Source organism: Coregonus lavaretus (assembly GCF_964263955.1).
Source record: "Coregonus lavaretus genome assembly, chromosome: 12".
Lineage (NCBI taxonomy): Eukaryota > Metazoa > Chordata > Actinopteri > Salmoniformes > Salmonidae > Coregonus > Coregonus lavaretus.
Genome location: NC_139999.1, coordinates 53,946,099 through 53,972,550, shown reverse-complemented (window position 1 = coordinate 53,972,550; position 26,452 = coordinate 53,946,099). Strand labels below are relative to the sequence as shown.

Genomic DNA, 26,452 nt, shown 5'->3' with positions numbered 1-26,452 from the left:
CCTTAGCAGAAAAACACCCCCAAAGCATAATGTTTCCACCTCCATGTTTGATGGTGTGGATGATGTTTTTGGGGTCATAGGCAGCATTCCTCCTCCTCCAAACACGGCGAGTTGAGTTGATGCCAAAGACCTCGATTTTGGTCTCATCTGACCACAACACTTTCACCCAGTTCTCCTCTGAATCATTCAGATGTTCATTGGCAAACTTCAGACGGCCCTGTATATGTGCTTTCTTGAGCAGGGGGACCTTGCGGGTGCTGCAGGATTTCAGTCCTTCACGGCGTACTGTGTTACCAATTGTTTTCTTGGTGACTATGGTCCCAGCTGCCTTGAGATCATTGACAAGATCCTCCCGTGTAGTTCTGGGCTGATTCCTCACCGTTCTCATGATCATTGCAACTCCACGAGGTGAGATCTTGCATGGAGCTCCATGCCGAGGGAGATTGACAGTTCTTTTGTGTTTCTTCCATTTGCAAATAATCGCACCAACTGTTGTCACCTTCTCACCAAGCTGCTTGGCGATGGTGATTCCAGCCTTGTGTAGGTCTACAATCTTGTCCCTGACATCCTTGGAGAGCTCTTTGGTCTTGGCCATGGTGGAGAGTTTGGAATCTGATTGATTGATTGCTTCTGTGGACAGGTGTCTTTTATACAGGTAACAAGCTGAGATTAGGAGCACTCCCTTTAAGAGTGTGCTCCTAATCTCAGCTCGTTACCTGTATAAAAGACACCTGGGAGCCAGAACTCTTTCTGATTGAGAGGGGGTCAAATACTTATTTCCCTCATTAAAATGCAAATCAATTTATAACATTTTTGACATGCGTTTTTCTGGATTTTGTTGTTGTTATTCTGTCTCTCACTGTTCAAATAAACCTACCATTAAAATTATAGACTGATCATTTCTTTGTCAGTGGGTAAACGTACAAAATCAGCAGGGGATCAAATACTTTTTTCCTTCACTGTATAACTGGGCTAATAACTCACTATTTTATATCAAAACTGTAACAAGGTGAGTAGGACGGAGCCAGGCGCAGGAGGTGGGAATCATAGAATAGGGTTTATTTGACCAATACAGCAGTCCACAGCAATGTGTAAACCAAATAGAGTGTGACTTTAATGCGTACTGGGAAAGCAAAACACACGGGTGACTATCCCGGCGATAAAAGTAACAAAAGAGATAGCGACACCTCCACATGGAACAATAACACACAAAGACATGGGGGAGCATAGGGAATACTTATACAGAGACTGATGAGGGGCTATGTACCAGGTTTGTGTGAAAAACAAGACAAAACAAATGGAATGATGAAAAGAGGAGCGGCAGTGGCTAGAAGGTCGGTGACGACGAACGCCGAAGCCTGCCCGAATAAGGAGATGAGGCAGCTTCGGAGGGAGTCGTAAGAGTGGACCAGCCACCACCGGCCTGAGGAGAGATATGTGAAACGAGGGGTTAATTACGGTAATCAGGAGGGAGTAGTAACCTATACGTAACCCTGTTTACTCTCCTCAGGACTTTGAATGGCCCCACAAACCGCGGGCCCAGCTTCCGGCAGGGCAGGCGGAGGGTCGAGAGCCAGACCCGATCATCCGGTACAAAGACCGGGGTGGCGGTCAGCGTTGGACTTCTGGTGATGCATGGCGCGCTGGAGGTGGACGTGGGTGGCGTTCCACGTCTCCTCCGCGCGCCGAAACCAGTCGTCCACCGCAGGAAATTCGGTCTGGCTCTGATGCCACGATGCCAGGACTGGCTGATACCCTAAAACACATTGAAATGGTGACATGTTAGTGGAGGATGGCAAGAACACCGACCACTCCCCCGGCCGGTCCTGGCAGTAGACCGCAGAAACCTACCCACATCTTGATTCACCCGTTCCACATCCCCATTAGATTTGGGGTGAAACCAAGAGGTCAGGCTGACCGAGACCCCCAGACGTTCCATGAACGCCTTCCAGACCCTAGACGTAAACTGGGGACCCCGGTCAGACACTATGTCCTCTGGCACCACGTAGTGCTGGTCGCCTGCGTTTTGGAAAAGGTGTGTGCCAAATCGAGGTATTTGGGGGGAATGCGCACGGTGGAGGCATTGTCTGGACTTTCCACCATGGTCATACCAACGGAAAAAGCTAGACACCTACCCTGACACTCTCGCGACCACCCCGTGAGAGCCCTCTGCGGCCATGAAAAGGTGGGGTCGTGTAGTGCTAGCCAGGGAAGGCCCAACACAACAGGGAAATCAAGGGACTCAATAGTATGAAACGTGATATGCTCATTATGGGTCTCCTGCGTAATCATAGTGACTGGTGCGGTAGCCTCTAACAAAACCTGACTCTAATGGTCGATTGTCAAGTACTTTGACAGGCAATGGAATAGACAGGGGAACCAATGTAATACGTAGACTAAGAGCTAAAGACCTGTCCATAAAGTTCCCAGCTGCGCCTGAATCTACCAGCGCCTTACACTGGGGAACTACCGTGTAATCAGGGAAGTTGACATGGATGGTTAAATGCGCAGCAGAGGACTCTGAATGAGTGTGGAACCTAGAAACAAAAGGGTTCTTACCTGGACCAAAAAGGGTTCTTCAAAGGGTTCTCCTATGGGAACAGCCGAATAACCATTTTAGGTTCTAGATAGCACCTTTTCTTCTAATAGTGTATAATAAGACATTCCATTAGTATAATGTATAGTTCACTAGTAAAGAAGTAGAACGTTCAACAAATAGAAACTTGTTTATACTGTAGCTTTAAATGACCCAACTTTATTTGTGCAATTTCATGTCAAAATAAAATAAGGACTACATAACTGCATTTATAGGACTGCATTTATAAATAAGTAATTGTAAGATATTCACTAACACTGCTGATGCAAATGTCATCTTATATCAACAAACATTGAGATGAGCCCCGATACAAACAACCATCCCAGGTTGTCATGGAGCGTACATGGAGTTTGGGATTGACATTTCAATCCAAACAATGGTAATAAACACACCATGGGAAGACACCGCTCCATAAAACAAATATGAATCATGAATACATTGATTCATCAATTTTTACGACGTCAGGACCACATTACCGAAGGCTACCGCATTGACTGATGACCGTGCTAGAGGGTTCATCAATATCTCACACGGCTTTGAGTTCGATCAGATCCCTATTTATGAACAAAATTATATTATTTCGTGCCAGAGCCTCTTAGGTCTTTGGTGGAGGAATAAAAGAGGCTAGTCGAGTGCGATGGACAGAGCTTCACACACACCGACACACACAGGATGTGCAAATTACCTGTATTAAAAATGCATGAGGCTGAACTGAAAGTGCTCCAGGTGTAATAAAGTACAACACAATGGCAGTGCCGGCACCTGAGTGTTGGCGCGGTACCATGCCCATCGATATCACTTTAATCATCTCTATTGGATGGAACTAACCCAGGTGCCCGGTGCCCAAGGGCCATCACTCTCTCACACCCCTGCCACCCTGCACTAACTGGGCATTGGTGGCCACTGGCTGGCATTGGCGGGTACCAGCAGGCGCTGTACCAAGGGGCTAAGAGGCCCAGATGAATGAACACAGCCTCTGGAAACAAAAGCTGACCAAGCTTTTCTTTGTTTGGCTCTGTATCGGCTGGGGAATAATTAATGGTTTCTTGAAACGGAAGTGTATGGGTAGTTGTGTTCTCAAAACAATTTAGTGGCATACAATATCTTATTAGTGCTTTCCGGTTTTCTGGAAATGTGTACTTCTCCATAAATATATTAGAGTGCTGACATAATTGCAATTGCTATAGAATGCACTGGTAACATCTACATAATTTCCCCTCACCACCTACAATATCACTTTTGAATGTTGAAATATAATTGTATGTAATTTACATAATTATTGTGTAGGTGTCACAGTTTGTCCCCAATTCTTGCATAAATAAAACATATTTTTATGATAGCTTTGTGAGTTTAGCAATATGAATGTAGTATGTTTGGTATAAACATTGCAGCTACAATTCAGATTCAGATTTTAATAAAAATAGAACCCCCCCCCCCCCCCCCCCATAGCTACTTTATTGAGGAAAAATGTACTTTCTATGCCTATGGTATGTAGTTGTCCCACCTAGCTATCTTAAGATGAATGCACTAACTGTATGTCGCTCTGGATAAGTGTGTCTGCTAAATGACTAAAATGTAAAATGTAGAACAGGCAGACTAATGCAATATGACTAGAATAATCTAGAATAATCTACAGTAACTGTGGATGCAGTATGGTCTCCAAACCTAGACTATAAGAAGCTCATCTCACTGTAACCCTTTTAGCAATCTTATATAACATGTACAAAGACCCGACTAATCCCTTTGATGAGCTTTTTGTGGAAAAGGTAGAAAAAGAAACTGATGATCCTCATAATATGTAATTCAAGTCCCGGTGGACATACAATCCTGCTGAAAAATAAGAGAAACTAGTCACCGTATTTTGTTGGCTCTGTACTCACCTGAACGGTCCATCTGTAGCCAACCACAAGGATGTGCAAATGTATTTTGGTTTCATTGGAGTGCACCATTAAATATTAATTCTAATGTGTTTCCTCCAGCAAAGGCTGAAACCGCAGACATGTTTGGGGACAAAGGTGCAGTAGGGACACAAGCACAGCGGCTAAATGCATCATTATTTTCATCGTCTTTTGAATCTGGCTCACAGTTTCCCACTTGAAAATGCTAATGTTTGGTGTCACAGTGTTAGGGCAGCCACTGAAAAAGTCTTGCAGATGGACTCAGAATTGTATTATGTACTCCCCTTTTTTCTCACTCTCCCTACCAGGTACTCTATTGACTGGAGTACGGACCAGGAGCAGATCTTCCACATTGACCCAGTGTCGGGTGCCATCACGCTGGGCAATATTCTGGACCGAGAGACGGCTGGCTGGCACAACATCACTGTGACGGCAGTGGAAGCAGGTAAATGCTACAGTACTATGAATAATGTTGTATTGCATTGTATGCATAGAAATACATAACATATTATAAGCCTTATATAACTAAGCAATAAAGCCTAAGGAGGTGTGGCAATATAAATATATGGCCAATATACCACGGCTAAGGGCTGCTCTTATGCAAGACGCAACACGGAGTGCCTGGATACAACACTTAGCCGTGGTATATTGGCCATATAGCACAAACCCTTGAGGTGCCTTATTACTATTATAAACTTACCAACATAATTAGAACAATAAACAAGTAATTTTGCGTCATACCCGTGGTATATTGTCTGATATACAACGGCTTTCAGACAATCAGCATCCGGGACCCAAACTACCCGGTTTATAAGACATCGTAAAGGCTCATACATGCTTATAACAAGTTTAAAGCATTATACCTGGATGTTTTAAGTAAAGTGTTATTAAGAATTGGTAATAAGCCTTTGACGGAGAGGCTGACACAGGGCTATGATACATAACACTGTCATAAGAATGACATAGCATCTGTCATAACAGTTTATAACACCCAGCCTTGCCCCTATAATAACTGATACGATACTAGCCTGAAGCTTGGTTTGTTTTCATTTTTCATATATCAATGGGCCTAATGTGATGTGATTATTATGATATTGATATGGAATCACAGTTGACAGACAAATATCAGCGTCCAACCAAGCTGTCACATAACCCAAAATGAAAGCAGAACACATGTAATGTTGTTTCGTCTCGCTTAATACTTTTTCATTCTCAAAGAAAATGAAGAATGTAATAACCTGACTGTGGAGTAGCTGGTGGCAAGCTATTCTTATACCCTGAGAACTCAACTTAGTGGAGGAAAGAGGAGGGACGGGCATTCTTTCTCTAATCTTCGACAGAAGTGATATTGGGATTGTATTGAACGCACAAGAGATTGCATTCTGCATCTGGCTAGTACTATCTACCTGGCCTCACATGATGAAAGAAACTATTACAGCACAGCAACACTGAATTCTACGGCTCTTGGTGTTTGTGTTTCTCCTTTAAAGGTGCAATACGCAGAAATCACTCCGCCATTTCCTGGTTGCATAAATTCGAATAGTTCACCTAATTTCAGTTTATGTGACAAAATAAGCAATGTATAGCGTAGAGAATCAATGTACCATCTAAACCGCTGTGAAATATATGGTCAATAAACAAAAATATTATTTTCAGCTGTTTGAAGCTGGTGTACAAAACCGAAAGTAAAAGACGGTTAAACTAAACTTAAAGCTACAATATGTAACTTTTTGGATGACCCAACCAAATTCACATAGAAGTGTGATTTATAGATCTGTCATTCTCATTGAAAGCAAGTCTAAGACGCGGTAGATCTGTTCTACATGCTCTATTTCTATGCTTCGCTTCAAACAGCTGGAAATACAATATTTCTGGTTATGGAAAATATACCTTATTTCACAGTGGTTTAGATGGTACAATGATTCTCTACACAATGACTGCTTGTTTTCTCACATAAACTGAAACTAGGCAAACTATTATACTTAACAAAAATATAAACGCAACATGCAACAATTTTAACGATTTTACCGAGCTAAAGTTCATATCAGGAAATCAGTCAATTGAAATAAATTCATTAGGCCCTAATCTATGGATTTCACATGACTGGGCAGGGGTGCAGCCATGGGTGGGCCTGTGAGGGCATATGCCCACCCACATGGGAGCCAGGCCCACCCACTGGGGAGCCAGGCCCAGCCAATCAGAAGGAGTTTTTTCACAAAAGGGCTGTATTACGGACAGAGATACTCCTCAGTTTAATCAGCGGTCCGGGTGGCTGGTCTCAGATGATCCCGCAGGTGAAGAAGTCGGATGTGGAGGTCCTGGGCTGGCGTGGTTACACGTGGTCTGCGGTTGTGAGGTTGGTTGGACGTACTGCCAAATTCTCTAAAACAACGTTGGAGGCGGCGTATGGTAGAGAAATGAACATTAAATTATTTGGTAACAGCTCTGGTGGACATTCCTGCAGTCAGCATGTCAATTACACTCTCCCTCAAAACTTAGTGGCATTGTGTTATGTGACAAAACTTCACATTTTAGAGTGTAATGATCATGCTGTTTAATCAGCTTCTTGATATGCCACACCTGTCAGGTGGATGGATTACCTTGGCAAAGGAGAAATGGTCACTAACAGGGATGTAAACAAATTTGTGCACACAATTTGAGAGAAACAAGCTTTCTGTGTATATGGAACATTTCTGGGATCTTTTATTTCAGCTAATGAAACATGGGACCAACACTTAACATGTAGCGTTTATATTTTTGTTCAGTATAGAATTTTTGAAACCAGTAAATGGCATAGCATTTATGCATAGTGCACCTTTAAGAAGACGATGCATAGAAATAGCGCACATAGAACAGATCTACCGCTTCTTAGACTTGCTTTCAATGAAAATGACAGATCTATAACTTTCATTTGTATGTGAATTTGGTCGGTTGCACAAAATGTTACTTATTGCAGCTGTAATTTGGAAAACCATAGCCTTAACAGTATGTTATAGGAATATGTGTAAAAATGGAATTATTCATAGTAGTTTGGGATTATGTTTACTTAAGTGCTCTACGCGACACACTTGTTTGCCTTGTAAGCAAGCACACATACACACACACACACTTTTACACTCATCATATGCTGCTGCTATTCTGTTCTTTATTTTACACTTGTTATTATCTATCCTGATGCCTAGTCACTTTACCCTGCCTTCATGCACATACAGTATCTACCTCAAATACCTCGTACCTCTGCACATTGATCTGGTACTGGTACTCCCTGGATATAGCTCATTTCTAGTGTATTTTATTCCTGTTGTGTTACAATTTGATTTGATTTGAACTTCTTATGCAAACATTTGGCGCAAATTAGAATTTGGGAGTCTTTCAGCATCTGCTTGGAGCTGTAATTCTCAAGACAAATTGTTTGCTTTTGTGCTCTTCCTCTTTGTGCTCGGCATTATGACGTAGGCACATTTTAATGTTAATTGACCATTCAAGGGTGTGAGACAGTCATTTCAGCCCATAGCAAGCATAAACACAGGGCTGTACATGACAGATAAAGCCTTTCCTTGGTTCTCTTCTTTAAAAAAGCCCAGACAAACAAACAAAGTCGACGGTTGACTTCATCAGAAATTCCCTCCAAATGTTTCTTATCACCAGTGGCTCATCCAGTCCCGAGCACACTGAGCAGAAGTGGAGAGAACAAGTAAAGCAGCAAACCACAAGGACAATTTAAACATTTTTTTCTTTAAACAGTTTTGCGCAACTTGGTTTTATGACTCTTCGGCTAATTACCGTTGGAGTGGCAAAGGTTGAATTGAACGAGGTCATTTTAAGATTACAGTAAAATAACATGACCTCTGATTATTCCCCAACTCCATTATTGACCTTAATACGCTGTGATTGCTACATCAGCTCTGTTGAATTCCTACTTGATGAAATGAGGTCCATGGTTGGTCATCATGTTGCATGGGTGTTTGGCCCCGATTAGTAACGAGCAAGGCCAGACAAACTAAACTTATAATACTTTAAGTATTATTTCCCCATGTCAGAGGAAGTCATACCACATTCTCTTCCTATCGGAGTTAGCAGATATACAGCATGTCAACTCAATTGTTTGCATTCACATATGCTTAAAAAATGTATTTAAAATGTGTATTAACTCAGAACTTCCTACGTCCAAAACAGTTTAAAACCGTTTAGCTTCCGAGTGTTAAATATGAGTGCGAAACTCAGGTAGCATCGTTGCATCCCCTGTTTCCTAGTTGGATATTTCAGAGTTTCTTAGTTCCGACTTGCGCATGAATGCAGCATAAAGGCTGATCCTCTGCAGTACATGTAGTTCTTCCCTCGATAGGAGACAGAGGAGCTGAGTAGTAGTGTCATGAGCAGCCTTTTGCATCTTCTGCAGACTCCTGACAGACCTGCTTTCGGGGCAGAATCCTATCAGGGTGGGAAGACTGACACATAATTTCAAAGACCTGTGATAGTGAGTATGATATCACGTTGCAAAACTGTTTTTTTCGAGACAGGTAAATGGAAAAAAATAATACTCCCACCCTTAGGGTAAAATGATATCAGAGTAGAAAATACATTTTACAGTGAATGTTTCACATTGCCCCTGACCTGGTGCAGACTGCTTCCTCGCACAGAAATATATTTAAAAAGTTGCAACCGTAGGAAATGAATAGAAAGAAATAAGACAGATGGTGAAACTTTTGTCTAATCGTATACAACACACTTTGATGAAAACAATGTGGTAGCCTGTGTAAAGGTTAAAATGAGAAAGGAAATTATACAAAAGAGGAAATTATTTTGTTTACTGGAATTGAGCCAATGATCACTAAGATGAGTCTGTTGGGATTCATTTAGTAATGGTGCGCAGTGTAAAGGACATTTCAGACAGATGATGCACCATACATCAGATGTGCATCATAGGCACTGACCTGTGTCTGTGATTGTTTAATCTAGGTGATTGTATAAGCTATGTAATGTCCTTATCAAGAAGAGCGCTTAGGGATATTTTGAACTTTCAAATATTACTTTTTGTGATGAATGTATCATGTTAGCCATTTGTATATAATGGATTGGATTTATATAGCGCTTTTCCAAGTGCACAAAGCTCTTTACATTGTTCAGAGGAAACTCCCCTCATCCACTACCATGTCTAACAGTATTGATAAGGCTGTATCCAGAGGTGGGACCAAGTCACTATTATTAGAGTCACAAGTAAGTCACAAGTCGAGTTGGGTCAAATCTCGAGTCAATTCCAAGTCGTGCATTCTAAGGGCAAGTAACGTCCAGTCAAGTTCTTTCTCAAGTCAAGTAAAAAAGAAATGTATCTGTATAAACCCATTTGAACTTGGCGCTATAAGGTTCTATCTGCAATCCAATTACAAGCCTTAACAAATACAGATGGACCAATCAGAACACGTCTTTGCCATCTCCCTCTAAGTATGGTCTAGGCTAGTCTAGCCAGCAATAATTGCACGCAAGCAAAAAAACATAACTGTCAGAAATATTAAATTAAATGATGTTGTCACTTCGTTGTTCAGTGATGACAATAACTCGTCTGATGATCATAATACATTTCTTAATGTATTTGATGATGTGTTCTGACTCTATCTTGGTAAAATAGTGTTATTCTATCATTGATGTATTCAAATAGCTAGTCTTCTTAAAAACTGAACATGTCTAATTCAGAAGTGTCAACTAGAACCAGGGTTGGGGAGTAACGGATTACAAAAAAACGGTTACTGTAATCCGTTACATTACCAGCAACAATATTGTAATCGGATTACTTCTAGGATTACTTTTAAATTCAGAAAGGATGTTTGGCAAAAATTATTTGACACTTTTCCGTTTTCTCAATGACATTCAAATCAGCATTGAAAAAAGGCGCAAGTTGAAGTTTGTTCCGCCTGATCAGACCATCATGATGACAAACCAAATTCGTTTGATGATATCGGTAAAAGAGCAGGAATAGGCTTTTGTAAGCTACAGTCCAAGCTATGTCTTCCAATGGTGCGACTGCTGTCAGCATCCAAAGAGTATCCAACTTGAATAAACACCTTGGAGGTAAGGACAACAGCAGTGGTGTAGCCGACGGGCGATACAGATATAACTTATTATTGATATCTAGACTACATAGCGCATTGTTGTGAATCACACTGCTGCTCTCTCATTTAGCTATTTGCGCCTTACGGATTGTGGTTGTTGTGGATGGCTGTTGACAAGTTTATGTGGGTATTTTAACCCAATAATGGTTGAATTGAATAACTTCTAGCTGCCTATCAATTATTGTTTTTGCGACCAGTGTTATTTTCATTACGGAAACAGTTGACTGTTTAACCTGTTAAATTCTGACACCCTCTGATGGCATGTTCTAAGTGACACATAAATTGTAAGCTATCTTTCTTTGATACTTTCAGATTTCAAAGTCCTATAAACACATGCTTAGTACTGTTAGAAATATAAGAACTGTTGGATTCTGATACAGGTGTACAGCAACAACATGACTATTACAGAGCCAGAGCAGGCAAAGAAAAGCTTTAAAAAAAAAAGTATTTTATATTTTGAGGTTTTTTGGTTCCCACATTGTCCCCATGTTGGGGGGAATAAGATATTTGAAAGTCTAGGTTTTAAATAAAATGTCATCAATTACAATTCCAAAAGGATTTAATTTAAAAAACATATATTTTATAGCTGGAAACGGCTGGTTTTTTATGGAATATCTACATAGGCGTTCAGAGGCCCATTATCAGCAACCATCAGTACTGTGTTCCAATGGCACGTTGTGTTTGCTTATCCAAGTTTATCATTTTAAAAGGCTAATTGATCATTAGCAAACCCTTTTGCAATTATGTTAGCACAGCTGAAAACTGTTGTGCTGATTAAAGAAGCAATAAAACTGGCCTTCTTGAGACTAGTTGAGTATCTGGGACATCAGCAATTGTGGGTTCCATTACAGGCTCAAAATGGCCAGAAACCAATAACTTTCTTCTGAAAATCGTCAGTCTATTCTTGTTCTGAGAAATTAAAGCTATTCCATGTGAGAAATTGCCAAGAAACTGAAGATATCATACAACGCTGTGACCTACTCCCTTCACAGAACAGCGCAAACTGGCTCTAACCAGAATATAAAGAGGAGTGGGAGGCCCTGGTGTACAACTGAGCAAGACGACAAATACATTAGAGTGTCTAGTTTGAGAAACAGATGCCTCACAGGTCCTCAACTGGCAGCTTCATTAAATAGTACCCGCAAAACACCAGTCTCAACAGTGAAGAGGTGATTCCGGGATGCTGACCTTCTAGGTAGAGTTGCAAAGAAAAAGCCATATCTCAGACTGCCCATCTTTTCTTTTTATTGGCCAGTCTGAGATATGGCTTTTTCTTTGCAACTTCACTGTTGGCGTTAAGATGTATATAATTATAAACCCACCCAAACTAGGCCTACCTGAAATATGAAAATGATCAATGAAATCACCAGTCAGCCTATTGTTGTGGCAAAGATGTGTCCGTAGCAGATTGCTAAACTGTATTTTATATGGATAATATTAACCAGGCAATACCTACGAAAATTAAACAAGCGCTTTCTGGTCACTAATCTAGACATGTGAGCTCGCCTTTGCATGCCAATGCTGATGACTGGTCATTGGTCAATAAATCAATTTATAAAATGTATTTATAAAGCCCTTTTTACATCAGCAAAGCAATGCAGATGTAGAAGCACGGTGGCTAGGAAAAACTCCCTAGAAACCTAGAGAGGAACCAGGCTCTGAGGGGTGGCCAGTCCTCTTCTGGCTGTGCCTGTGGAGATTATAAGAGTACATGGCCACTAAGACTAGATCGTTCTTCAAGAATTTCAAACATTCATAGATGACCAGCAGGTTCAAATAATAATCACAGTGGTTATAGAGGGTGCAACAGGTCAGCACCTCAGGAGTAAATGTCAGTTGGCTTTTCATAGCTGAGCATTCAGAGGTCGAGACAGTAGATGAGAGTGAGAGTGAGAGCGAGAGTAAGAGAGAGAGAGTCTAAACAGCAGGTCCGGGACAAGGTAGCAGGTCCAGTGAACAGGTCAACTGTCAAGACGTGCATCTTTTTGGTTTGAAGCACAGATGAGATGTTTTTGAAATAAGAATTTGGTGCAATGCCGTAGGCCTGTGTTAGTTACCATATTGAATAAGCAAAGGTATAATACAAATGGTAGGCTAAAATAGTATTTTTCCCATATAGTTTCACACTCGCGACCCCCCAAAACCTTCTCACTGTGCTAGCTCACCTGACTTGTGTTAATTGACAATTTGCTGGTCCAATCAGAGGGCTGAGTGTGTGTTTCACTAGCTGCATGGAGAGTAGCCTAACCTATGGAGACTCTGTGCCACAAAATGAGTGACAAAAACGTTACAAAACCTGGCCAGATAGTTTAGAGTCATCAGTCTCAAGTCAATGTGGAGTCTCAAGTCTTGAGGCTCCAAGTCAAAGTCAAGTCTCATGATATTTTATTTTATTTTCTATCAAGTCAAGTCTCAAGTCATCAAATTTGTGACTCGAATCAGACTTTATATATTTATATAATTGTTTCCTTACCTTGAAAGCAGTCACGCAGGCACATGCCCCCTCATATTTGTCCTGTAATTTTTTTAATTATAATATGTAATACTACTAGCCACATAGCAATTTTAAGAAGTTGGCTTTATCTAGGCCAAATAGGTTCCCAATCTCCCAACCTCATAACTAGCTACCAAGAAGCCATTTCAGGTTATCAATCAAGTTAGAGTAGCATCTTAGCTGGCATGCCTGCTGGCAAGGTTGATAGACTTTAGAAAAGCAAGAAATAACTAAATTTACTGAATAAGACTCAATCTTGTTTACCCCAATTTTAGCAGAGATGCAGGGGAAATGATTTGGGGATGACATTTAAACCAAAGTGTGTACTCCAGTCACTTCTTGTCTTTCAAGGTATGAAAATAAATATCTACAGCTGAAGTCAGAAGTTTACATACAACTTAGCCAAATACATTTAAACTCAGTTTTTCAAAATTCCTGACATTTAATCCTTGTAAAAATTCCCTGTCTTAGGTCAGTTAGGATCACCACTTTATTTTAAGATTGTGATATGTCAGAATAATAGTAGAGAGAATGATTTCTTTCCGCTTTTATTTCTTTCATCACATTCCCAGTGGGTCAGAAGTTTACATACACTCAATTAGTATTTGGTATCATTGCCTTTAAATTGTTTAACTTGGGTCAAATGTTTCGGGTAGCCTTCCACAAGCTTCCCACAATAAGTTGGGTGAATTTTGGCCCATTCCTCCTGACAGAGCTGGTTTAACTGAGTCAGGTTTGTAGGCCTCCTTGCTCACACATGCTTTTTCAGTTCTGCCCACACATTTTCTATAGGATTGAGGTCAGGGCTTTGTGATGGCCACTCCAATACCTTGACTTTGTTGTCCTTAAGCCATTTTGCCACAACTTTGGAAGTATGCAAAAAGTACGATCTTTGTCCCCATGTGCAGTTGCAAACCGTAGTCTGGCTTTTTTATGGCGGTTTTGGAGCAGTGGCTTCTTCCTTGCTGAGCGGCCTTTCAGGTTATGTCGATATAGGACTTGTTTTACTGTGGATATAGATACTTTTGTACCTGTTTCCTCCAGCATCTTCACAAGGTCCTTTGCTGTTGTTCTGGGATTGATTTGCACTTTTCGCACCAAAGTGCGTTCATCTCTAGGAGACAGAACGCGTCTCCTTCCTGAGCGGTATGATGGCTGCGTGGTCCCATGGTGTTTATACTTGCGTACTATTGTTTGTACAGATGAACATGGTACCTTCAGGCGTTTGGAAATTACTCCCAAGGATGAACCAGACTTGTGGAGGTCTACAAAACATTTTCTGAGGTCTTGGCTGATTTTATTTTATTTTCCCATGATGTCAAGCAAAGAGGCACTGAGTTTGAAGGTAGGCCTTGAAATACATCCACAGGTACACCTCCAAATGACTCAAATGAGATGTCAATTAGCCTATCAGAAGCTTCTAAAGCCATGACATCATTTTCTGGAATTTTCCAAGCTGTTTAAAGGCACAGTCAAGTTAGTGTATGTAAACTTCTGACCCACTGGAATTGTGATACAGTGAATGATAAGTGAAATAATCTGTCTGTAAACAATTGTTGGAAAAATTACTTGTGTCATGCACAAGGTAGATGTCCTAACCGACTTGCCAAAACTATAGTTTGTTAACAAGAAATTTGTGGAGTGGTTGAAAAATGAGTTTTAATGACTCCAACCTAAGTGTATGTAAACTTCCGACTTCAACTGTAAATATGTCTTGTTTTGGTTAGTGGTACAGTACAACGTCACATTTTGATTGTTGATATACAGTAGTGTTTAGTTTAGCTAGCAGACCACGTATGACCCCATTCTCTGCTTCACTGAGCTTTCGCCTCAGAAGAGAGATGGAACAAAGACCAAATAACTCATTAAATCCCCATTTCCCTGTCGACCGAATCGACATTTAGACCAAACTGCTTCCTGTAGCAACCAAGCTGAACACTAAGTCTTGAACTACACAATCTCTTTATGTCTAGAGCCTGGTTCTGTGGTATAGTGGTTACGAGCTGATGAAGACTCTCAGTGTAATGTCATGTCAGCAATAAATCTGCTATTGAGATTTGTAACATCTGCTGAGCGGCCAACAGATGTACAGCATGTCAGTAATCTTTTGAAATACCCTTTCTTCATATCTCTGCTATTTCCTCAAGACAAAGTAAGAACAGATCAGCTCACCAGTGTGGCAAATAAAACTAGTCTGCTGAAAACGACAGAGGGTCCCCCCCACCGAGGTTTAAAGTGACCAATGTTCCCAGTTTAATCTTTATTTAATTTTTTTATGTACTGATGCCATTCTCCTATCTGCTCTGTAGGTCCCCTGTGGAGGATTGAATTACGGCAGATAGTGAGAGCACATCCATTTCTATTCTTGCTGCTCAGGCAATAAGCAGTCCGTTAAAATATAGCATTGATGTGAAGATTGTGCTATTAGTGGAGTGAGTATTTTCATTAGCAACACTACCCCCACTGTGCAATGAAGAGTGAGGGATTGGTGGGAATTTAAATGTGAATGTTGTGTTGTTATGGAAAAATCTCTTGACTGTACACAGTTACATATGGAGATATGTCTGAATGTAATTACAATACATGCACATCCTGTAGATAGGGTGTTATGGGTTGATCACACATGAGATTGCAGTGATGAGCACTGATGACTCACTCTCATTGATATGGAGACACATTCGGGGCACCCCGCTGTAAAAATGGTAACTCGTAACTTCCAACATGGAAACTCGTCAAACATAATCAAATAATTAGGAATCGGAATAAAAATACAAGGAGAAGTCGGCGCGCAGAACCCACCGAGTCTTGTAATTAGGGGTAGTGAGTCTAATTTAAAGTGGATTTTGATTGCGCTAATTATGTAATCGTCTTCCCTCCCACGTTTCACTGTGGCCTTTTAAGAAGTTCACAGAGAGAATAGGGGTGTGAACTCTGCTTTGCAATCTTTTAATAGGGGCATGATCAAAATAATTTACAACACATTATTAAGTGTGTTAATTCATATTTCAGTCATTAAGTCAGGCCCCTGGTGTACTGTAATCATTAAAGTTGTACTTTTTTATATTCATTATTTGATAGCTGGAGAAATGATATGAAAATTAGGCTCGCTCATTTGTGTTATCCCTCACTTGTGTCAGAAATGTGTTATCCCCATAACAGATGTAATTTTAGGACACATTAAAAGCTGTCACCACTTAGTGGAAATGCACAAGCTGACTGATGGCTTCATTGGGAAAATGTTGTCTTTCATGCGGTCTCCCGTTGAACACAACAGTCAACCATATGGTGCTAAGAATATGCACTGCACAATATTATGACCTCCTGTTTTCTCAGAATTCAGTCATCTTTGTACTGTATTTCACCTCTGAAAGCTATATAGAATGATGTACAGTTTTGGTTTTGGTTGGTCATATTTCTTTCAATTTTAGACATTGACGGTCCATAATTTCTAACTGTACCAATGTCCAGTTCAACACAGTACTTCTGTCACTACAATATTACAGTTATAGTATATAGTACATAACCATTTTATAAACTATTCAAAACAAACACTGTAAATGAATCTCTGTTCTCTTTGTAGATAACGTATCCCAGATATCCCATTCGTCAGTGAGCATTCGTATCCTGGATGTGAATGATAACCCTCCTGAACTGGCCACGCCCTACGAGGCATCTATCTGTGAGGATGCCAAGCCGGGTCAGGTAAGGGCAAATTCTAAAGTAATGCATTAATATCATGTAATTAATGTGCTGGTTGTGTGAATGGTGTGTGTGAATGAAGTTGCTGGTATTTCATAAATCCATCATAATAATAATTTCCAGTAGATTATCAAAAATATTACCATGACTCAACCACAACTGAGTTCAACAGCAAAAAGGGGCTAAGATAACAAATCCCATTGTTAAACTGACTTAATTGACAATATTTTGGATATATTTTGTATTTGTAAGGTGTACATGCAGAAATATAACGTAATGTGATGATTTACCAACAAACCCAAGGATTTTCAATATCACAGTTGTGGAACTGCCCATGGTTGCATTGTGCTATATCTAGTTTTGTTTTAAGAACTATCCAGCACCAACAATCCAACTCCTCTACTTCATTTAAACTATCTCTGATGCATCAAATCGGAAATGTTGTTTCCAAAGCTGGGTCCAAAACGTAAATTGTTTGCTATATACTAGTAGACCGTTGGATGCTTGCCACCTCAGTGGTCGGAGGCAATGTTGGGAAATCAGTTTGTGTTGGTTGTAGAGCACAGCCAATCATTTTCCCTCTTTGTCAGAATTGTTTCATTATTGCCTAGTTTCTCGTTTGGACCTTTTTCAATTGGACAGCATGATCTATTTGACACTTTGTTCCAAAGGCAATTTATAAACTCTGTTTTTGGCACACAAGCAGCTTACCAAACTAGGCTCAAGCCAATACTTGAGTTATTGGTTATAAAAGGAAGATGTATTTGTGTGCCCTTTGCATTTGTGCTTTCTTGACTGAAGATGTAAAGCTGGGATTGAATCAGTTGGGTGAATCTGTCAATTTAGATCAATAATTAGCCATTTAGCAGACACTTTTATCCAAAGTGACTTACAGTGAGTGTATACATTTTCCATTTGGTGGCCCCAGCATAAATATACAAGTATCAGTCTTCAATATAGTGTCAAAAAATACAAATTGAGTTAGCCCCTTTGGAGTATGGAATGTAGAGGAGTATGTTATTTTAATTTGTTGACATCATGCATTTGCATGCGATTTTGTATCCTTCATCTGTTGTATTTATCTATTTTTTTAGCCAGCTGTTTTGATATTTACTACATAATATTCAACAGCCGATTTAGTGGAGAGATTACACAATATCATTGAAGGTGGACAGAAATGAATTCATAATCCAAAGGTCATGAACTTCGAACAGTTGGTGGCATAAGAATAGAAAAATGTGTGGCTGTATGCATAGTGTAGAAGGAGGAGAATAGACAGAATAGCCCTGATTCTCAACTACCATTAAAAATGGACGGGGTCATTAAGGTATTTTATTTCCATTCACTGTCAACAGGCCACGGGCTCAGTTGGAGCCAATTACGCTGAGCGGAGCAAAGGAATAATTAAAAGACTGGGGATGCGTCCCAAATGGCAGCCTACTCCCCATATATTATAGTGCACTAGTTTTGACCAGAGCCCTATAGGCCCTAGTCAAAGGTAGTGCACTATATACGGAGTAGGGTGCCATCTGGGATGCACTCATAGATTTTAAGCAGGGCCTCCAAGCTGGAGGCTACATTTACATGTGTAATGAGGCTCCTCTTGATCCGCAGACTCTTAACTGCTCATCGCCCTCTGTGTTTGCCACCTCTCCCAATAACATTGTCTGGTCTGATCTCTCGCCACCTCGCTCCTTCCTCGCTCCCTCCTCCATCTGCAAGCCAACATTAACCTTCAACACATAATCATAGGGAGAGCATTAGTCTTATTGTTGAGATTTTTCCCCACAGTGTTCTTTCACAGGTCCATTTAGATTTCAGACATGCAGCTCAAAGACGTTCAGCTTCATTTGGAAATATTTTTCAAATAATGTAGATAGGACCATATATTCCCTTTTTCCATTGATGGGTCAGGAAAAATTGTCAGTTTGTTGACAAGTAAGCGATAGAAGTAAAATGGAATGGGCTTCTGTTTTGGTTGAAGGCACAATGCATACAGCACTGTAAACCAGGACACTCCAAACTGTTCTCCCTTGGTCTAGCTTTCTCTTTCTCCTAGCTGCCTGGGACATTTCATTCATTTTCTTCCTGCTCTGTAATGTTCCAGAAGTTCTCTCGTGACCCGAGTTATGCGTGCGTAAATGGAACTTAATTCCCTTTTTATGCACTTTTCTCTCTATGCGTATTCTGACCTTGAACATAAGCATGGGAATAGCACGCTATTCACCCGCAATTCCTTTGGGGTGGAGATCAAATAAATGAAAGTGTGGAGGAGGTGTGTCTACAGATACGCTGTATTCTGACCTTGACTTACTTCCCTCATAATTCCACCACCCTAGTGCTCGTGAAAAGGTAGAATAAGGAATGTGCCACTGTGGCAAACGTGTGTAACAGCTGTTAGGAATTGAAAACCGGTCAAGGTGTGGAGAAATACTAGATGCAAAATATGAGGCGAACAACTTCTACATTTAAAGGTTTACTAGACAGACATACAGTGCCTTCAGAAAGTGTTCACACCCCTTGCCTTTTTCCACATTTTGTTGTGTTACAATCTGATTATATTGAGATTTTGTGTCACTGGCCTACACACAATACCCCATAATGTCAAACTGGAATAATGTTTTTATACATTTTTACAAATTATTTAAAAATGAAAAGCTGAAATGTCTTGAGTCAATAAGTATTCAACTCCTTTGTTATGGCAAGCCTAAATAAATTCAGGTCACCAAAATAAATTGCATGGACCCAATTTGTGTGCAATAATAGTGTGTAACATGATTTTTGAATGACTACCTCATCTCTGCACCCCACACATACAATGATCTGTAAGGTCCCTCAGTCGAGCAGTGAATTTCAAACACAGATTCAACCACAAAGACCAGGGAGGTTTTCCAACGCCTCGCAAAGAAGGGCACCTATTGGTAGATGGGTACAAATAAAAAAACCAGACATTGAATATCCCTTTGAGCATGGTGAAGTTATTAATTACACTTTGGATGGTGTATCAATACACCCAGTCACTACAAAGATAACTCAGTTGCCGGAGAGGAAGGAAACCACTCAGGGACTTTAAAATAGTTATAGAGTTTAATGGCCCGTGATAAGAGAAAACTGGTCAACAACATTTTAGTTACTTAACAATACAAACCTAAATGACAGAGTGAAAAGAAGGAAGGCTGTACAGAATACAAATATTCCAAAACATGCATCCTGTTTGCAATAAGGCACTAAAGTAAAACTGCAATAAATGTGGCAAAGAAATTAACTTTATGTCCTGAATACAAAGCGTTGTGTTTGGGGCAAATCCAGTTTTGATAATTTTCAAGCATGGTTGTGGCTGCATCATGTTATGGGTATGCTTGTCATCCGCAAGGACTAGGGAGTTTTTCTTTTTTAGAAACAAACGGAATAGAGCTAAGCACTGGCAAAATCCTAGAGGAAAACCTGGTTCAGTCTGCTTTCTAACAGACACTGGGAGGCAAATTCACCTTTCAGCAGGACAATAACCTAAAACACAAGGCCAGATATACACTGGAGTTGCTTACCAAGACGACATTGAATGTTCCTGAGTGACTTAGTTACAGTCTTGACTTAAATCGGCTTGAAAATCTATGGCAAGACTTGAAAATGGCTGTCTAGCATTGATCAACAACCAACTTGACAGAGCTTGAAGAATTATATACAGAATAATGTGCAAATATTGTACAATCCAGGTGTACAAAGCATTTAAAGATATACCCAGAAAGACACAGCTGTAATCGCTGCCAAAGGTTATTCTAACATGAATTGCCTCAGGGGTGTGAATACTTATGTAAATTAGATATTTCTGAATTTCATTTTCAATAAATTAGCAAAAATGTCTAAAAACATGTTTTCACTGTAATTATGGGGTATTGTGTGTACAGTCGTGGTCAAAAGTTTTGAAAATGACACAAATAATAATTTTCACAAAGTCTGCTGCCTCAGTTTTGATGATGGCAATTTACATATACTCCAGAATGTCATGAAGAGTGATCCGATGAATTGCAATGAATTGCAAAGTCCCTCTTTGCCATGAAAATGAACTTAATCCCCAAAAAACATTTCCACTGCATTTCAGCCCTGCCACAAAAGGACCAGCTGCCATCATGTCAGTGATTCTCTCGTTAACACAGGTGAGAGTGTTGACGAGGACAAGGCTGGAGATCACTCTGTCATGCTGATTGAGTTAGAATAACAGACTGGAAGCTTTAAAAGGAGGGTGGTGCTTAAAATCATTGTTCTTCCTCTGTTAACCATGGTTACCTGCAAGGAAACACGTGCCGTCATCATTGCTTTGCACAAAAAGGGCTTCACAGGCAAGGATATTGCTGCTAGTAAGATTGCACCTAAATCAACCATTTATCGAGAGAGGTTCAATTGTTGTGAAGAAGGCGTCAGGGCGCCCAAGAAAGTCCAGCAAGCGCCAGGACCTTCTCCTAAAGTTGATTCAGCTGCGTGATCGGGGCACCACCAGTGCAGAGCTTGCTCAGGAATGGCAGCAGGCAGGTGTGAGTGCATCTGCACGCACAGTGAGGCAAAGACTTTTGGAGGATGGCCTAGTGTCAAGAAGGGCAGCAGAGAAGCCACTTCTCTCCAGGAAAAACATCAGGGACAGACTGATATTATGCAAAAGGTAAAGGGGTAAAGTCATTTTCTCTAATGAATCCCCTTTCCGATTGTTTGGGGCATCCGGAAAACACCTTGTCCGGAGAGGACAAGGTGAGCGCTACCATCAGTCCTGTGTCATGCCAACAGTAAAGCATCCTGAGACCATTCATGTGTGGGGTTGCTTTTCAGCCAAGGTAGTGGGCTCACTCACAATTTTGCCTAAGAACACAGCCATGAATAAAGAATGGTACCAACACATCCTCCGAGAGCAACTTCTCCCAACCATCCAATAACATTTTGGTGACGACCAATGCCTTTTCCAGCATAATGGAGCACCTTACCATAAGGCAAAAGTGATAACTAATTGGCTCGGGGAACAAAACATTTGACATTTTGGGTCCATGGCCAGGAAACTCCCCAGACCTTAATCCCATTGAGAACTTGTGGTCGATCCTCAAGAGGCGGGTGGACAAACAAAAACCCACAAATTCTGACAAACTCCAAGCATTGATTATGCAAGAATGGGCTGCCATCAGTCAGGATGGTCTTGAAAAAGAAGGGTCAGCACTGCAAATATTGACTCTTTGCATAAACTTAATGTAATTTTCAATAAAAGCCTTTGACACTTATGGCATTCTTGTAATTATATTTCAGTATACCATAGTAACATCTGACAAAAATATCTCATAACACTGAAGCAGCGAACTTTGTGAAGACCAATACTTGTGTCATTCTCAAAACTTTTGACCACAACTGTAGATGAGAAAAACAATCTATTTCATCCATTTTGAATTCAGGCTGTAACACAACAAAATGTGGAATAAGTAAAGGGTTATGAATACTTTCTGAAGGCACTGTATGCATATGGAAAGACATCCACGTTCCTCTAAGAGGTTCTCAGCAAATCTCTCCCCCTCCAGAGGGGAGGGCAGACCTCAATACGCTGTTTCACCCTTCCATGCCTGGTGCCAAAGTAATAAATCAAGGCTGAGACCTTGGGGTTGAATAGACTATACATCTGAAACATCTTAATCGCTTAAGGACACCCATGGCCGATTTTATTGCTCAAGGGCCCAGATACCAGTTATTAAGACCTGCTTTGTGGTGACCGCTGGCATTAAAGAGGGTACCTAAAGGCCAAAATCCAATAGGGAATAATCGTCATAGAATAGTTGTTTTAACACAGCAAAAGTCAAAGCACAGGTGGATATCAATAAAGTACATGTTTTACTATTATTCCACACTGGAGAAGGTGGTACGCACCGAAATGTCTGTGTTATCTAGTACCCTGTCTATTGCAAAGCAAAAAAAAACGAACCAAATAATATCAATAAAGCGAAAATAAATATTTTCTTGAGTTTCCTGCCTATATTTGTGTACAGCCACCCTTAATTTTTGGATTGGATTATGGTTTTACACACCACACAAATACTATTAAAGCTTTTTGCGTGTGATTGTTTCTGCTTACTTCAAATAATACTTATTTCATTTTTTATTATTGTACATGAACCATTTAATTTCCCCAACATTGAATGTGCCCATTTTGCACAGCCTAAAACTTTGATGCAGAGATACACTATATATACAAAAGTATGTGGACACCCCTTCAAATTAGTGGATTCGGCTATTTCAGCCACACCTGTTACCAAAAGCTGTATAAAATCGAGCACACAGCCATGCAATCTCCATAGACAAACTGTGGCAGTAGAATGGCCTTACTGAAGAGCTCAGTGAATTTTAACGTGGCACAACAAGTCAGTTCGTCAAATTTCTGCCCTGCTAGAGCTGCCCCGGTCAACTGTAAGTGCTGTTATTGTGAAATGGAAATGTCTAGGAGCAACAACGGCTCAGCCGCGAAGTGGTAGGCCACACAAGCTCACAGAATGGGATCGCTGAGTGCTGAAGCGCGTAGCACGTAAAAATGGTCTGTCCTCGGTTACAACACTCACTACAGAGTTCCAAACTGCCTCTGGAAGCAACGTCAGCACAAGAACTGTTCGTCGGGAGCTTCATCAAATGGGTTTCCATGGCCGAGCAGCCGCACACAAGCCTAAGATCACCATGAGCAATGCCAAGCCTAGGCTGGAGTGGTGTAAAGCTCTCTGGAGTGATGAATCTGGGTTTGGCGGATGCCAGGACAACGCTACCTGCCCGAATGCATAGTGCATCTGTAAAGTTTTGTGGAGGAGGAACTTGACTGGCCTGCACAGAGCCCTGACCTCAAACCCATTGAACACCTTTGGGATGAATTGGAACGCTGACTGCGAGCCAGGCATAATCGCCCAACATCAGTGCCTGACCTCACTAATGCTCTTGTGCCTGAATGGAAGCAAGTCCCCGGAGCAATGTTCCAACATGTAGTGGAAATCCTTCCCAGAAGAGTGGAGGCTGTTACAGCAGCAAAGGGGGGACCAACTCCACATATTAATGCCCATGATTTTGGAATCAGGTGTCCACATACTTTTGGTAATGTAGTGTACATTTGATAGACTAGCCTACATTCTGTTAATACCTAACGTGTGGGTTCGCAGATTATTATAATTTGGTAAAATATGTTGTTCAGTAGCCGACATAGGATAAGGTCGCCTGCAAACCAGACAAACTGATGCATAAAAAATGCATCAACTCAATGGGAGCAGCGCATTGCAGGAGCACATTACAAGAGGCCCTTCCCGAACACATTGAAAACCATTGAGTTGCTGCCTTTTTATGCATCATTTATCTGGTCTGAACACGCCTTAAACTCAAACCCACACGTATATAAACCATGTTTGTTCCCTGGTGTTCCTGAGGGACAGACAACGGAGACGTCAGCCTGCGATCAGGCCTTTGCGCATTCCGAGGCAATGTCTAAATGTAATAGGAATGACGGACACGGAGTGGCTCCAACATTTTCGGCTGGACAGAGCAGTGATTATGGAGCTGTGCCATCTTCTGGCCGGCGATTTGGAGAGTCAGATCAACCACCCAACATCACTCCCAATTCTCCTCAGTCACCTGTGCCCACTCTGTTTTTGCCACTGGGTCATTTCAAAGAGTGTCCGGAGATGTCGTTGGCATCTCCCAAATCTGTGTCCATGTGCCTGACGCTCTTTCTTTCTGCAATGCTATGGCACACCAACCGCTTCATTCGTTTCCCCGACACCCCTGCAGAACGTTGACGCATCAAGGAGAGGTTCTACGCCAAGGCCCCAATGTGCTCGGTACCATCGACTGCACCCATATAGCCACCAGGGCACCCTCTGTCAACGAGCACGTGTACAGAAATCGAAAGAGGCAACACGCTGTGAATGTTCAAGTGGTCTGCAACGCAGATCAGTTGATTTAGAGTGTGTGTGCCAAAGTTCCCGGGTCAGCCTGTGACTCCTTCATTTTGTGGCACTCTGGGTTGGCGGAGAGAATGGCCACTCTGAATGGGGACTTACTAGTCGGTGAGTAGCCTATATATAACCCATTTTTAAGTAGTAAGATGCATGTAATTGTGCTATTAGTTACATTAAAAGTTGTTTATCTCAACAGGCGACAAAGGCTATCCACTCCTGCCATGGCTCATGAAGCCCTTCCACAACCCTTCAAGCCAGGAGGGGTACAACGTGGCACACTGTCTCACCAGGGGTATCGTGGAGAGTATCTTCGGGGTCCTAAAGAGCACGTTCTGGTACCTTGACACTTCTGACTGTACCATGCTGCTAACACCTGGCAAGGTGTGCCTAGTGTTCGTGGCATACGCCATGCTACACAACATGGCAGTGAGGCGAGACATCCAAGCACCCACAACAGCAGCAGCAGGATGAGGAGGAAGGCCAGTTACCTGCAGGTCACCAGGGAAACGGCGGTGCTAGGAGAGCACGCCAACTACTGTCCTATTTTGCTTAGGTGAGCTATACATGCATCCCCTCAAACCAAACACTTTCCATATATTACACCAAATAACATGCGTAATGGTAAATTAATAAACTAGTAAAATTAGAGACTCAGAACAAACTATATGCTGAATTCAATCTTTATTATTAAAAGCTCCCCTGGTTCGGGCGCAGCGCCTTTTTAATGTAGGGCAACGGTCCTGGAGAGCCTCTATAATCTCCCCCAATCTGCGGTTAAGGGTAGCATTGAGCTCCTTCAGCTCCTGGTCAATCAACAGACTATCACAGCTTATCGTGAAATAGACACAAATTACTTATTGGAAATTTGTGACGTAACGCATTAATGTGTACAAATTCCAATTTGTTGTGGCTAACGTTAGCTAGGCTAGCTAGGTGGCTAACGTTAGCTAGGCAAGGGGTTAAGGTTAGGGTTAGGTTTAGGGGTTAAGTTTAGGGTTAGGTAACATGCTAGCTAAGTAGTTAAAGGGTTAAGATTAGGGTTAGAAGTTAGGTTAAATTGTTAAGGTTAGGGTAAGGGTTAGCTAACATGCTAAATAGTTGCAAAGTAGCTCAAAAGTAATAAGTCGTTGCAAGGTAGCTAATTAGCAAAAATGCTAAAGTTTTCTGTTATGAACACGCAACCTTTGTGACCTACTGTCTTTATTTGTGATTGAACACAAAATCTATGCACTGAATACAAAATAGTGTACTGCACACAAAAACATTTACTTCCAATAAACCATTTTTGTCTATTTCACAATAATCTGTGATACTGGGTTGGGTCAATTCCTGTAAGGGTACATGGTCACCCGGGTTGCGGAACGTCTCCTGGAGGGCCCTCTCCCCTCGCTCCTCTGTATTGTCACCCCTATTTGCCATGTCTTAACCAAAGCCTAAAGGAATGTGTGTCCACAGGTGTTGAAGGAAGCTAAAGTAATTCCACTACCTAAAAATAGTAAAGCAACATTTGCTGGCTCTAACAGCCAACCAATCAGTTTGCTGCCTGTTCTTAGTAAACTGATAGAGAGAATTGTGTTTGAACAAATGCTATTTTTTAAAGAACAAGTAAACTACTGACTTTCAGCATGCGTATAGGTAAGGGTACTCAACTTGTATTGCACTGACTCAGATGACTGATGGTTGGCTAAAATAAATAGATAATAAGA

General features: G+C 41.1%; 1 protein-coding gene across 1 annotated transcript in view; it reads left to right on the top strand.

Moving 5' to 3' along the window:
* The window catches only part of LOC311138369 (cadherin-22-like), a 111,368-nt gene that overhangs the window by 62,380 nt on the left and 22,536 nt on the right, over positions 1–26,452 (top strand). The window contains exons 7-8 of the mRNA XM_084173029.1: positions 4,803–4,939; positions 16,676–16,797. Of these exons, the coding sequence (XP_084029155.1) occupies positions 4,803–4,939; positions 16,676–16,797 (259 nt within the window). The remainder of the gene's footprint in view (positions 1–4,802; positions 4,940–16,675; positions 16,798–26,452) is intronic.